This window comes from Coregonus lavaretus, assembly GCF_964263955.1.
Source record: "Coregonus lavaretus genome assembly, chromosome: 23".
NCBI lineage: Eukaryota > Metazoa > Chordata > Actinopteri > Salmoniformes > Salmonidae > Coregonus > Coregonus lavaretus.
The window spans coordinates 5,136,359-5,149,257 of record NC_140010.1 but is presented as its reverse complement, the minus strand read 5'-3'; the positions used below and the strand labels follow the sequence as shown (position 1 = coordinate 5,149,257).

The following is a 12,899-nucleotide window of genomic DNA, read 5'->3' as shown; positions in this document are numbered from 1 at the left end:
AGAATATGGAGATGTGGTACTGTGAGCAGTAATGTATAGGGAGAGTATGGAGATGTGGTACTGTGAGCAGTAATGTATAGGGAGAGTATGGAGATGTGGTACTGTGAGCAGTAATGTATAGGGAGAGTATGGAGATGTGGTACTGTGAGCAGTAATGTATAGGGAGAATATGGAGATGTGGTACTGTGAGCAGTAATGTATAGGGAGAGTATGGAGATGTGGTACTGTGAGCAGTAATGTATAGGGAGAGTATGGAGATGTGGTACTGTGAGCAGTAATGTATAGGGAGAGTATGGAGATGTGGTACTGTGAGCAGTAATGTATAGGGAGAGTATGGAGATGTGGTACTGTGAGCAGTAATGTATAGGGAGAGTATGGAGATGTGGTACTGTGAGCAGTAATGTATAGGGAGAGTATGGAGATGTGGTACTGTGAGCAGTAATGTATAGGGGGAGTATGGAGATGTGGTACTGTGTGCACCATCATCTACAGTCTGTCCACCTATTACAGCAGGATTGTAAACTGTGTTTACAAATTCTGACTTTCTAAAAGAGAATAATAATATCTTCATCATTCAACAAAGTTGGTCTGATCAGATGGATAGAGTTTTTGTTTATTTAAGCAAATATCAGTGAATATCAGTGAATATCAGTGAACGTTCTGCAGTTAACTCATTTCTACCACTGTGTTATAATCATAGAGAGAGAGGACAGGACCAGGAGCAGACCGTAGAGCAGACCAACCAACGCTACCTACTACTGCCCCAAAGCCATGGAAGCATAGAGCGAGGGCATGAGAGACAGAGTGATAGAGATACAGGGGGAGAAAGAGGGGGAGGGAGAGATGAAGAGACAGAGAGGGAAAGAGGGCGAGAGGGGGATCCCCCAGGGTTAATTAAATCTCTGTTCTCTGTCAGTGTGGTTATCTCCTTCTCTCTCTGAGTCTCAGCTCCAGGCTGACAGGCCTTCTCTCTCTCTCTCTCTCTCTCTCTCTCTCTCTCTCTCTCTCTCTCGCTGTCTCTCTCTCTCTCTCTCTACCTCTCTTGCTCCCTCTTTCTCTCGAGCTGTCTCTCTCTACTTCTCTCTCACACACTCTCTCGCTCTTTCTCTCTATCTCTCTCTCTCTCTCTCTCTCTCTCTCTCTCTCTCTCTCTCTCTCTCTCTCTCTCTCTCTCTCTCACTCAGCAGTGCATTATGGGAAAGAGAGTTGCTAAAGACAGAGGGTCACACAGAATCGCAAAATATTACCAGCTGCCCCAAACTTATACTGAAAGGCATGTTATAGCACGGAACACTATACAGTCTGCTCCTTTTAAAGGCATTTTACCAGACATTTGTGGAGATTGCATTCATGATCAACTCTGCGAATGTCAGCTCAACCATACATTACCTTTAAAAGTAGAAGCACTAATGTTCTGCGAATGACCTTCATTGTCACCATCGTCATAGATGTTATCGTCTCCATCACCATCATTACCACCATCGTCATCACCATCACCGTCATTACCACCATCGTCATCACCATCACTGTCATTACCACCATCATCATCATCATCACCATCACCGTCATTACAATTGATGTTGAACACTCTTGAAACATCACAGCGTGTAGCAGTGTCAGCTCAGTGAAAAGTCCTTGTTTGAAAGGAGCCCTCAACACAAACATGACACTAGACACTAACAGTGACTATGTACGTCCCAAATGGCACCCTATATCCTTTATAGTACACTACTTTTGACCAGAACCCTATGGGCTCAGGGTACAGGGTGCCATTCAGGACGCAGCCAGATGTTAATTCTAGAGTCCTCTCTCGCTCTTGTTTCTTCCTTTGTGATGCAATCCCCAGAGATGTTCTCCTAAGAAAATCATATTTTTTATTAACGAGTTTTGCCTTAATTAGCTAATAGGGTTGTTTTATCAATGATCCTGGAAAAGAACAGCCCAATGGAAGACTAACGGAGAGAGAGTGAGAGAGCGAGAGAGAGAGAGAGAGAGAGAGAGAGAGAGAGAGAGAGAGAGAGAGAGAGAGAGAGAGAGAGAGAGAGAGAGAGAGAGATAGATATCTATTCCTTTGGAACTTTTGTGAGTGTAATGTTTACTGTTAATCTTTTATTGTTTATTTCACTTTTGTTTATTATCTATTTCACTTGCTTTGGCAATATAAATATATGTTTCCTATGCCAATAAAGCCCTTAAATTGAATTGAGAGAGAGCGAAAGAGAGAGAGAGGGAGAAAGAGAGAGAAAGAGAGAGACAGCAAGAGAGAGCGAGTGTCATTTGAGATACATTTTTCATTATATCTGTTTTAATTAATGAACCTACTGAAAAAATGTCCCTGAAATATGAAATTACCTGACGATGCAAACATGTGAAAACATGGGTGTTAATACTTTGGTTCTCCAGCTGCTGGTACAGTATGTTCCTTATGTCACTGTATGGGGTTACTGTATATGTTTGTGTAGAAAAAAATATAATTTGTGATGCTACCTCTCATGAACACACAAACACACATGCACACACACACACCTACAGTATATCCACTCTGCCTGACCCTGTCTTTGTCTTTGTGACAGTGGGGACTGTGAGGTTCTCTCAGGAGCCAGCGGACCAGTCTGTTGTTCTGGGGGGGAAGGTGGTTCTGTCCTGTGTCGTCTTCAACTACAGCGGCATTGTACAGTGGACCAAGGATGGACTAGCACTGGGCATCGGAGAGGACCTCAAGGGTGAGAGCCCACACACACACACACACGAGTGCACACACACGCTCGCAAGGATGCACGCAAACACACACACACACACACATACATTCATTGTGCTCCTTGGTGTTCACCTCTCTGATGGTTGTTATGCTGATGGTTCTGATGGTTGCTATGCTGCTGGTAGGTGGAGGCAGGCAGAGATGATGTAATCTGGACCAATACTTTTGTCCCCTTTGGAATCCAAATCGATGATGTCATAATTCGAGGGCGCTTCCAGACTTGTGGTCTGCCCTCTAGTGTTTGGAATACACCATGCATGATGTTATGAGAGTCTGTTTTTCATTGTTTGTGTTTCTCTATGTGAATGAAAGTGTGTGTTCATTCTCTCAGATGTATAATGTGCTGCTATTCTTCATAGGTCTTCATTTAAATGTATTTATTTTCTACGTAAATCTGTCGTCTCAGCGTGACCCAGGTACCGTGTGCTGCAGATGTACAGTACCAGTCAAAAGTTTGGACACACCTACTCATTCCAGGGTTTTTCTTTATTTTTATTATTTTTTACATTGTAGAATAATAGTGAAGACATCAAAACTATGAAATAACACATATGGAATCATGTAGTAACCAAAAAAGAGTTAAACTCATCCCAAACCATCTCAATTGGGTTGAGGTCGGGTGATTGGGGAGGCCAGGTCATCTGATGCAGCACTCCATCACTCTCCTTCTTGGTCAAATAGCCCTTACACAGCCTGGAGGTGTGTTTTGTGTCATTGTCCTGTTGAAAAACAAATGATAGTCCCACTAAGTGCAAACCAGATGGGATGGCGTATCGCTGCAGAATGCTGTGATAGCCATGCTGGATAAGTGTGCCTTGAATTCTAAATAAATCACTGTCAGTGTCACCAGCCAAGCACCCCCACACCATAACACCTCCTCCTCCATGCTTTACGGTGGGAAATACACATGCAGAGATCATCCATTCACCTACTCTGCGTCTCACAAAGACACAGCGGTTGGAACCAAAAATCTCAAATTTGGACTCATCAGACCAAAGGACAGATTTCCACTGGTCTAATGTCCATTGCTCGTGTTTCTTGGCCCAAGCAGGTCTCTTCTTATTATTGGTGTCCTTTAGTAGTGGTTTCTTTGCAGCAATTCGACCATGAAGGCCTGATTCACGCAGTCTCCTCTGAACAGTTGATGTTGAGATGTGTCTGTTACTTGAGCTATGTGAAGCATTTATTTGGGCTGCAATCTGAGGCTGGTAACTGTAATTAACTTATTCTCTGCAGCAGAGGTAACTCTGGGTCTTCCTTTCCTGTGGCGGTCCTCATGAGAGCCAGTTTCATCATAGCGCTTGATGGTTTTTGCGACTATACTTGAAGAAACTTTCAAAGTTCTTGAAATATTCCGTATTGACTGACCTTCATGTCTTAAAGCAATGATGGACTGTCATTTATCTTTGCTTATTTGAGCTGTTCTTGCCATAATATGGACTTGGTCTTTTACCAAATAGGGCTATCTTCTGTATACCCCCCTACCCTGTCACAACACAACTGATTGGCTCAAACGCATTAAGAAGGAAATAAATTCCACACCTGTTAATTGAAATGCATTCCAGGTGACTACCTCATGAAGCTGGTTGAGAGAATGCCAACAGTGTGCAAAGCTGTCATCAAGGCAAAGGGTGGCTACTTTGTAGAATCTCAAATATATTTAGATTTTCTGGTTACTACATGATTCCATATGTGCTATTTCATAGTTTTGATGTCTTCACTATTATTCTACAATGTAGAAAATAGTTTTAAAAAAATAAAGAAAAACCCTGGAATGAGTAGGTGTGTCCAAACTTTTGACTGGTACTGTACAGTATCTCTCTCTCCGTCTCTACCCCCAGCCTGGCCCAGGTACCGTGTGCTGCGGGTGATAGACGTGGGCCAGTATCTCTCTCTCTCTCTCTCTCCCCAGCCTGGCCCAGGTACCGTGTGCTGCGGGTGATAGACGTGGGCCAGTATAACCTGGAGATCTCTGCCGCTGAGCTGTCCGATGACTCCCTGTACGAGTGCCAGGCCACAGAGGCTGCCCTGCGCTCCCGGAGAGCCAAACTCACCGTCCTCAGTGAGTATCTGTGTATCTGTGTATCTGTGTGTGTGTGTCCACTGCAGTGTGTGACTGTGTGTGTCAAGAGTGAGTGTGTGTGTGTGTGTGTGTGTCCAGTGCGTGACTATGTATTGTTATGTGGAGTATGTGTATCTAGTACAGTTTGTCAGTGTGTGTGTCCAGTGCAGTGTATGACCGTACAGTGTGTGTGTTGTATTGTATATATGCAGAGTGTGTGTGTGTCAGTGTGTGTGTTGTATTGTGTAAATGCCAAGTGTGTGTGTTCATCGACGTGTGTGTGTTGTATTGTGTATGTGCAGAGTGTGTGTGTTGTATTGTGTGTATGCAGAGTGTGTGTGTTCAACGACGTGTGTGTGTTTTTTTGTTGTCCTACAGTCCCTCCTGATGACCCAGTGATCGAGGGCTTTCCAGAGATTCTGCTGAGAGCCAATGCCTCGTACAACCTGAGCTGTGTGTCCCGCGGGGCCAAGCCACTGGCCCTCATCGAGTGGCAGCGGGACGGCGTGACCCTGGAGGGAGCTTTTAGCTCCACCGTGAGTCACACACAGACATGCACACCGATGCATGTTGCCATATTTGATGTTTTTTCACTAAATACACCTTTCGCTGGCTCCACCCTGTCCTCCCTCTCATTCTCTCGCCCCCCTCCCCCCACTCTCTCTACCCTCCCCCTCCCCCCACTCTCTCTACCCCCCCCCTCTCCCTCTCTCTCTCTCCTCCCTCTCTCTCCCTCCCCCAGGAGGTTCTCCCAGATAGAAAGAGGGTGACGACCCGGAGCTTCCTGCCCATCATCCCTGAGGACAAAGACACAGGACGCAACTTTACCTGTGTGGCCAGCAACCGGGCTGTCCCCATGGGCAAACGCACCACTGTCACCCTCAACGTGCACCGTAAGTGTGTGTGTGTGTGTGTGTGTGTGTGTGTGTGGTGGGGTTTTAAGGTATGAGTGTGTGACTGTGTTTCAGGCTTATTTAATCCCTCCCTCTTCCTCCCTCCCCCCTCCTCCCATTTCTTCCTTCCTTCCCTCCCTCCCTCCGTCCTACAGACCCCCCCAAGGTGAACCTATCCATGGAGCCTCAGTCTGTCCTGGAGGGAGAGAGAGTCACCTTCACCTGCCAGGCCACCGCCAACCCCCCCATCATGGGCATCCGGTCAGTGGGAGTCTGTTGGATAAGTGTGTTGGCTGGGTGGTAGTCAGCAGTGTGTTGGCTGTGTGGTATTCAGTAGTATGTTGGCTGGGTGGGATTCAGTAGTGTGTTGGCTGGGTGGTATTCAGTAGTATGTTTGCTGGTTGGTATTCAGTAGTGTGTTTGCTGGTTGGTATTCAGTAGTGTGTTGGCTGGGTGGTATTCAGTAGTGTGTTTGCTGGGTGGTATTCAGTAGTGTGTTTGCTGGTTGGTATTCAGTAGTGTGTTTGCTGGTTGGTATTCAGTAGTGTGTTGGCTGGGTGGTATTCAGTAGTGTGTTGGCTGGGTGGTATTCAGTAGTGTGTTTGCTGGTTGGTATTCAGTAGTGTGTTTGCTGGTTGTTATTCAGTAGTGTGTTGGCTGAGGGGTATTCAGTAGTGTGTTTGCTGGTTGGTATTCAGTAGTGTGTTGGCTGGGTGGTATTCAGTAGTGTGTTTGCTGGTTGGTATTCAGTAGTGTGTTGGCTGGTTGTTATTCAGTAGTGTGTTTGCTGGGTGGTATTCAGTAGTGTGTTTGCTGGGTGGTATTCAGTGTGTTTGCTGGTTGTTATTCAGTAGTGTGTTGGCTGAGGGGTATTTTTTATTTTTTTATTTCACCTTTATTTAACCAGGTAAGCCAGTTGAGAACAGGTTCTCATTTACAACTGCGACCTGGCCAAGATAAAGCAAAGCAGTGCGATAAAAAGAACACAGAGTTACATATGGGGTAAAAAAACATAAAGTCAAAAATACAACAGAAAATATATATACAGTGTGTGCAAATGTAGCAAGTTATGGAGGTAAGGCAATAAATAGGCTATAGTGCAAAATAATTACAATAGTATTAACACTGGAATGCTAGATGTGCAAGAGATTATGTGCAAATAGAGATACTGGGGTGCAAAAGAGCAAAATAAATAACAATATAGGGATGAGGTAGTTGGGTGGGCTAATTTCAGATGGGCTGTGTACAGGTGCAGTGATCGGTAAGGTGCTCTGACAACTGATGCTTAAAGTTAGTGAGGGAGATAAGAGTCTCCAGCTTCAGAGATTTTTGCAATTCGTTCCAGTCATTGGCAGCAGAGAACTGGAAGGAATGGCGGCCAAAGGAGGTGTTGGCTTTGGGAATGACCAGTGAGATATACCTGCTGGAGCGCAGACTACGGGTAGGTGCTGCTATGGTGACCAATGAGCTAAGATAAGGCGGGGATTTGCCTAGCAGTGATTTATAGATGGCCTGGAGCCAGTGGGTTTGACGACGAACATGTAGTGAGGACCAGCCAACAAGAGCGTACAGGTCACAGTGGTGGGTAGTGTATGGGGCTTTGGAGACAAAACGGATGGCACTGTGATAGACTACATCCAATTTGCTGAGTAGAGTGTTGGAGGCTATTTTGTAAATGACATCGCCGAAGTCAAGGATCGGTAGGATAGTCAGTTTTACGAGGGCATGTTTGGCAGCATGAGTGAAGGAGGCTTTGTTGCGAAATAGGAAGCCGATTCTAGATTTAACTTTGGATTGGAGATTCTTTATGTGAGTCTGGAAGGAGAGTTTACAGTCTAACCAGACACCTAGGTATTTGTAGTTGTCCACATACTCTAGGTCAGACCCGTCGAGAGTGGTGATTCTAGTCGGGTGGGCGGGTGCCAGCAGCGTTCGATTGAAAAGCATGCATTTAGTTTTACTAGTGTTTAAGAGCAGTTGGAGGCTACTGAAGGAGTGTTGTATGGCATTGAAGCTCGTTTGGAGGTTTGTTAACACAGTGTCCAATGAAGGGCCAGATGTATACAAAATGGTGTCGTCTGCGTAGAGGTGGATCTGAGAGTCGCCAGCAGCAAGAGCGACATCATTGATATACACAGAGAAAAGTGTCGGCCCAAGAATTGAACCCTGTGGCACCCCCATAGAGACTGCCATAGGTCCAGACAACAGGCCCTCCGATTTGACACACTGAACTCTATCTGAGAAGTAGTTGGTGAACCAGGCGAGGCAGTCATTTGAGAAACCAAGGTATGGCTGGGTGGTATTCAGTAGTGTGTTTGCTGGTTGGTATTCAGTAGTGTGTTTGCTGGGTGGTATTTAGTAGTGTGTTGGCTGGGTGGTATTCAGTAGTGTGTTTGCTGGTTGTTATTCAGTAGTGTGTTGGCTGGTTGTTATTCAGTAGTGTGTTGGCTGGGTGGTATTCAGTAGTGTGTTGGCTGGGTGGTATTTAGTAGTGTGTTGGCTGGGTGGTATGGCTGGGTGGTATTCAGTAGTGTGTTGGCTGGGTGGTATTCAGTAGTGTGTTGGCTGGGTGGTATTCAGTAGTGTGTTTGCTGGGTGGGATTCAGTAGCGTGTTGGCTGGGTGGTATTCAGTAGCGTGTTGGCTGGGTGGTATTCAGTAGCGTGTTTGCTAGTTGGTATTCAGTAGTGTGTTGGCTGGGTGGTATTCAGTAGTGTGTTGGCTGGGTGGTATTCAGTAGTGTGTAGGCTGGGTGGTATTCAGTAGCATGTTTGCTGGGTGGTATTCAGTAGTGTGTTTGCTGGGTGGTATTCAGTAGTGTATTTGCTAGGTGGTATTCAGTAGTGTGTTTGCTGGGTGGTATTCAATAATGTGTTTGCTGGGTGGTATTCAGTAGTGCACACTGAAGCAGAAAAACATAGTTAAAGATTGTGCAACGGAAACCACAAAACAAGCATTTCCTATTGGACAAGTTCAAGTAGTCCCTCCCCGTTTCAGTTAGTTTCTCTTCTATTTGGTGTCTAGGTAAGATGACCTGTGAGAGTGGATCTGTTAGTGTGTCTAAAACACAGGGAGGGGAAAAAGTATTTGATCCCCTGCTGATTTTGTACGTTTGCCCACTGACAAAGAAATGATCAGTCTATAATTTTAATGGTAGGTTTATTTGAACAGTGAGAGACAGAATAACAACAAAAAAATCCAGAAAAATGCATGTCAAAAATGTTATAAATTGATTTGATCAAATACTTATTTCCCTCATTAAAATGCAAAATCAATTTATAACATTTTTGACATGCGTTTTTCTGGATTTTTTTGTTGTTATTCTGTCTCTCACTGTTCAAATAAACCTACCATTAAAATTATAGACTGATCATTTCTTTGTCAGTGGGCAAACGTACAAAATCAGCAGGGGATCAAATACTTTTTTCCCCTCACTGTATATGATCGGTATGTGTTGGCGAGGCTGTTACACCTGTGTCTCTCTCAGGTGGGCGAAGGGTGGTGTCCTCCTGGAGGGGATGAGAGAGAGCGTGCTTGTGACCACAGCAGACCACTCCTTCCACACCGAGCCGGTTTCCTGCTCAGTCTTCAACGCTGTGGGTCACACCAACCTCAGCATCCTGGTCAACGTACACTGTGAGTCTGACCATTAGATAGATTTGATTGTCCTCCGAAGAGGAAATTCATTTCCACAGCTCATACATTTACCTATGAAGACCAACAAACACATCACCCAGACATGACATTTCCAGTTCCATACCTCCAGATAAACAGCCAGGAGACTGAGATAGCACATTAGTCTTTTTATCTGCTTTCTTGTCTACTCTGTCTGTCTGTCTGTCCGTCAGTTCGTCTGTCTGTATACCGGTCTGTCTGTGTCTTCCTGTGTCTTCCTACTACTGCATCACATGAGGTTGGTGGCACCTTAATTGCGGAGGACGGTCTTGTGGTAATGGCTGGAGCGTAATAGGTGGAATGGTATCAAATACATCAAACATATGGTTTCCAGGTGTTTGATACCATTCCATTTGCTCTGTTCCAGCCATTATTATGAGCCGTTCTCCCCTCAGCAGCCTCCACTGTGCTGCATCAATCTTTTTACCTGCAAACAGCAGTTGTGCTGCTCCTGGCTCATCCTCAAGTGAGGTCCCCTCTTCATTAGGTGTTTAGGCGATTCTCACTACACCTTCCGAAGGGTGTGCTGATCGCTTTGATCAGGCCCGATCTGAGTCAGGAGGCTTAACCACTGCTCCTCCCTCTTCAGCCACAGCCAATGTGATGCTCTCTCTGCCTCCTGCCCAGCTGTGCAATCTTCTTCCTCTGTGCTCCTTTTACTCTGAGGATACTTAGTGTCCTCCACAGAGACTGGCCTGGGAAGCTTCTTGCCCCAACCTCCACTGGCAGGCCTTCTATTCCTTTGTCTGTACAGTGCCTGGTACTTCAATTCTACCTCAATCCTCTCCCTTACCATGGAACCGTCAGCTCATCCTCTCCCTTACCATGGAACCGTCAGCTCATCCTCTCCCTTACCATGGAACCGTCAGCTCATCCTCTCCCTTACCATGGAACCGTCAGCTCATCCTCTCCCTTACCATGGAACCGTCAGCTCATCCTCTCCCTTACCATGGAACCGTCAGCTCAAGCATTATGATGTTCTTTATGCTCCTCGGCCAGATCAGCAGATCTATCTACTATACCTGTCTGTCTACTATACCTGTCTGTCTGCCTATCTACTATACCTGTCTGTCTACTATACCTGTCTGTCTGTCTATCTACTATACCTGTCTGTCTACTATACCTGTCTGTCTGCCTATCTACTATACCTGTCTGTCTACTACACCTGTCTGTCTGTCTGTCTACTATACCTGTCTGTCTACTATACCTGTCTGCCTATCTACTATACCTGTCTGTCTGCCTATCTACTATACCTGTCTGTCTACTACACCTGTCTGTCTGTCTGTCTACTATACCTGTCTGCCTATCTACTATACCTGTCTGTCTACCTGTCTACTATACCTGTCTGTCTACTATACCTGTCTGTCTGCCTATCTACTATACCTGTCTGTCTACTATACCTGTCTGTCTGCCTATCTACTATACCTGTCTGTCTACTATACCTGTCTGTCTGTCTATCTATATACCTGTCTGTCTACTATACCTGTCTGTCTGTCTATCTATATACCTGTCTGTCTGTCTACTATACCTGTCTGTCTACTATACCTGTCTGTCTGTCTATCTATATACCTGTCTGTCTGTCTACTATACCTGTCTGTCTACTATACCTGTCTGTCTGTCTGTCTGTCAATATACCTGCCTATCTACTATACCTGTCTGTCTGTCTACTATACCTGTCTGTCTGTCTGTCTGTCAATATACCTGCCTATCTACTATACCTGTCTGTCTGTCTACTATACCTGTCTGTCTGTCTGTCTGTCAATATACCTGCCTATCTACTATACCTGTCTGTCTACTATACCTGTCTGTCTGTCTGTCTGTCTGTCTGTCTGTCTGTCTGTCTGTCTGTCTGTCTGTCTGTCTGTCTGTCTGTCTGTCTGTCTGTCTGTCTGTCTGTCTGTCTACTACACCTGTCTGTCTGTCTACTATACCTGTCTGTCTACTATATCTGTCTGTCTGTCTACTATACCTGTCTGTCTGTCTGTCTGTCTATATACCTCTCTGTCTGTCTATCTGTCTGTCTGTCTATATACATATACAGTGGGGAGAACAAGTATTTGATACACTGCCGATTTTGCAGGTTTTCCTACTTACAAAGCATGTAGAGGTCTGTAATTTTTATCATAGGTACACTTCAACTGTGAGAGACAGAATCTAAAAAATCCAGAAAATCACATTGTATGATTTTTAAGTAATTAATTTGCATTTTATTGCATGACATAAGTATTTGATACATCAGAAAAGCAGAACTTAATATTTGGTACAGAAACCTTTGTTTGCAATTACAGAGATCATATGTTTCCTGTAGGTCTTGACCAGGTTTGCATACACTGCAGCAGGGATTTTGGCCCACTCCTCCATACAGATCCTTCAGGTTTCGGGGCTGTTGCTGGGCAATACGGACTTTCAGCTCCCTCCAAAGATTTTCTATTGGGTTCAGGTCTGGAGACTGGCTAGGCCACTCCTTAGTTGCCCTGGCTGTGTGTTTTGGGTCGTTATCATGCTGGAAGACCCAGCCACGACCCATCTTCAATGCTCTTACTGAGGGAAGGAGGTTGTTGGCTAAGATCTCGCGATACATGGCCCCATCCATCCTCCCCTCAATACGGTGCAGTCGTCCTGTCCCCTTTGCAGAAAAGCATCCCCAAAGAATGATGTTTCCACCTCCATGCTTCACGGTTGGGATGGTGTTCTTGGAGTTGTACTCATCCTTCTTCTTCCTCCAAACACGGCGAGTGGAGTTTAGACCAAAAAGCTCTATTTTTGTCTCATCAGACCACATGACCTTCTCCCATTCCTCCTCTGGATCATCCATGATGGCGTAGTGTGTTACTAATGGTTTTCTTTGAGACTGTGGTCCCAGCTCTCTTCAGGTCATTGACCAGGTCCTGCCGTGTAGTTCTGGGCTGATCCCTCACCTTCCTCATGATCATTGATGCCCCACGAGGTGAGATCTTGCATGGAGCCCCAGACCGAGGGTGATTGACCGTCATCTTGAACTTCTTCCATTTTCTAATAATTGCGCCAACAGTTGTTGCCTTCTCACCAAGCTGCTTGTCTATTGTCCTGTAGCCCATCCCAGCCTTGTGCAGGTCTACAATTTTATCCCTGATGTCCTTACACAGCTCTCTGGTCTTGGCCATTGTGGAGAGGTTGGAGTCTGTTTGATTGAGTGTGTGGACAGGTGTCTTTTATACAGGTAACGAGTTCAAAACAGGTGGAGTTAATACAGGTAATGAGTGGAGAACAGGAGGGCTTCTTAAAGAAAAACTAACAGGTCTGTGAGAGCTGGAATTCTTACTGGTTGGTAGGTGATCAAATACTTATGTCATGCAATAAAATGCAAATTAATTACTTTAAAATCATACAATGTGATTTTCTGGATTTTTGTTTTAGATTCCGTCTCTCACAGTTGAAGTGTACCTATGATAAAAATTACAGACCTCTACATGCTTTGTAAGTAGGAAAACCTGCAAAATCGGCAGTGTATCAAATACTTGTTCTCCCCACTG

General features: G+C 45.1%; 1 protein-coding gene across 1 annotated transcript in view; it reads left to right on the top strand.

Moving 5' to 3' along the window:
- Positions 1-1,420: 1,420 nt before the first annotated feature.
- LOC311098837 (kin of IRRE-like protein 1) overlaps positions 1,421-12,899 on the top strand; it is a gene marked incomplete at its 5' end in the record, with an annotated part of 28,444 nt that continues 16,965 nt past the window's right edge. The window contains 7 exons of the mRNA XM_084139405.1: positions 1,421-1,564; positions 2,597-2,723; positions 4,671-4,820; positions 5,199-5,356; positions 5,563-5,713; positions 5,869-5,974; positions 9,200-9,348. Of these exons, the coding sequence (XP_083995531.1) occupies positions 1,421-1,564; positions 2,597-2,723; positions 4,671-4,820; positions 5,199-5,356; positions 5,563-5,713; positions 5,869-5,974; positions 9,200-9,348 (985 nt within the window). The remainder of the gene's footprint in view (positions 1,565-2,596; positions 2,724-4,670; positions 4,821-5,198; positions 5,357-5,562; positions 5,714-5,868; positions 5,975-9,199; positions 9,349-12,899) is intronic.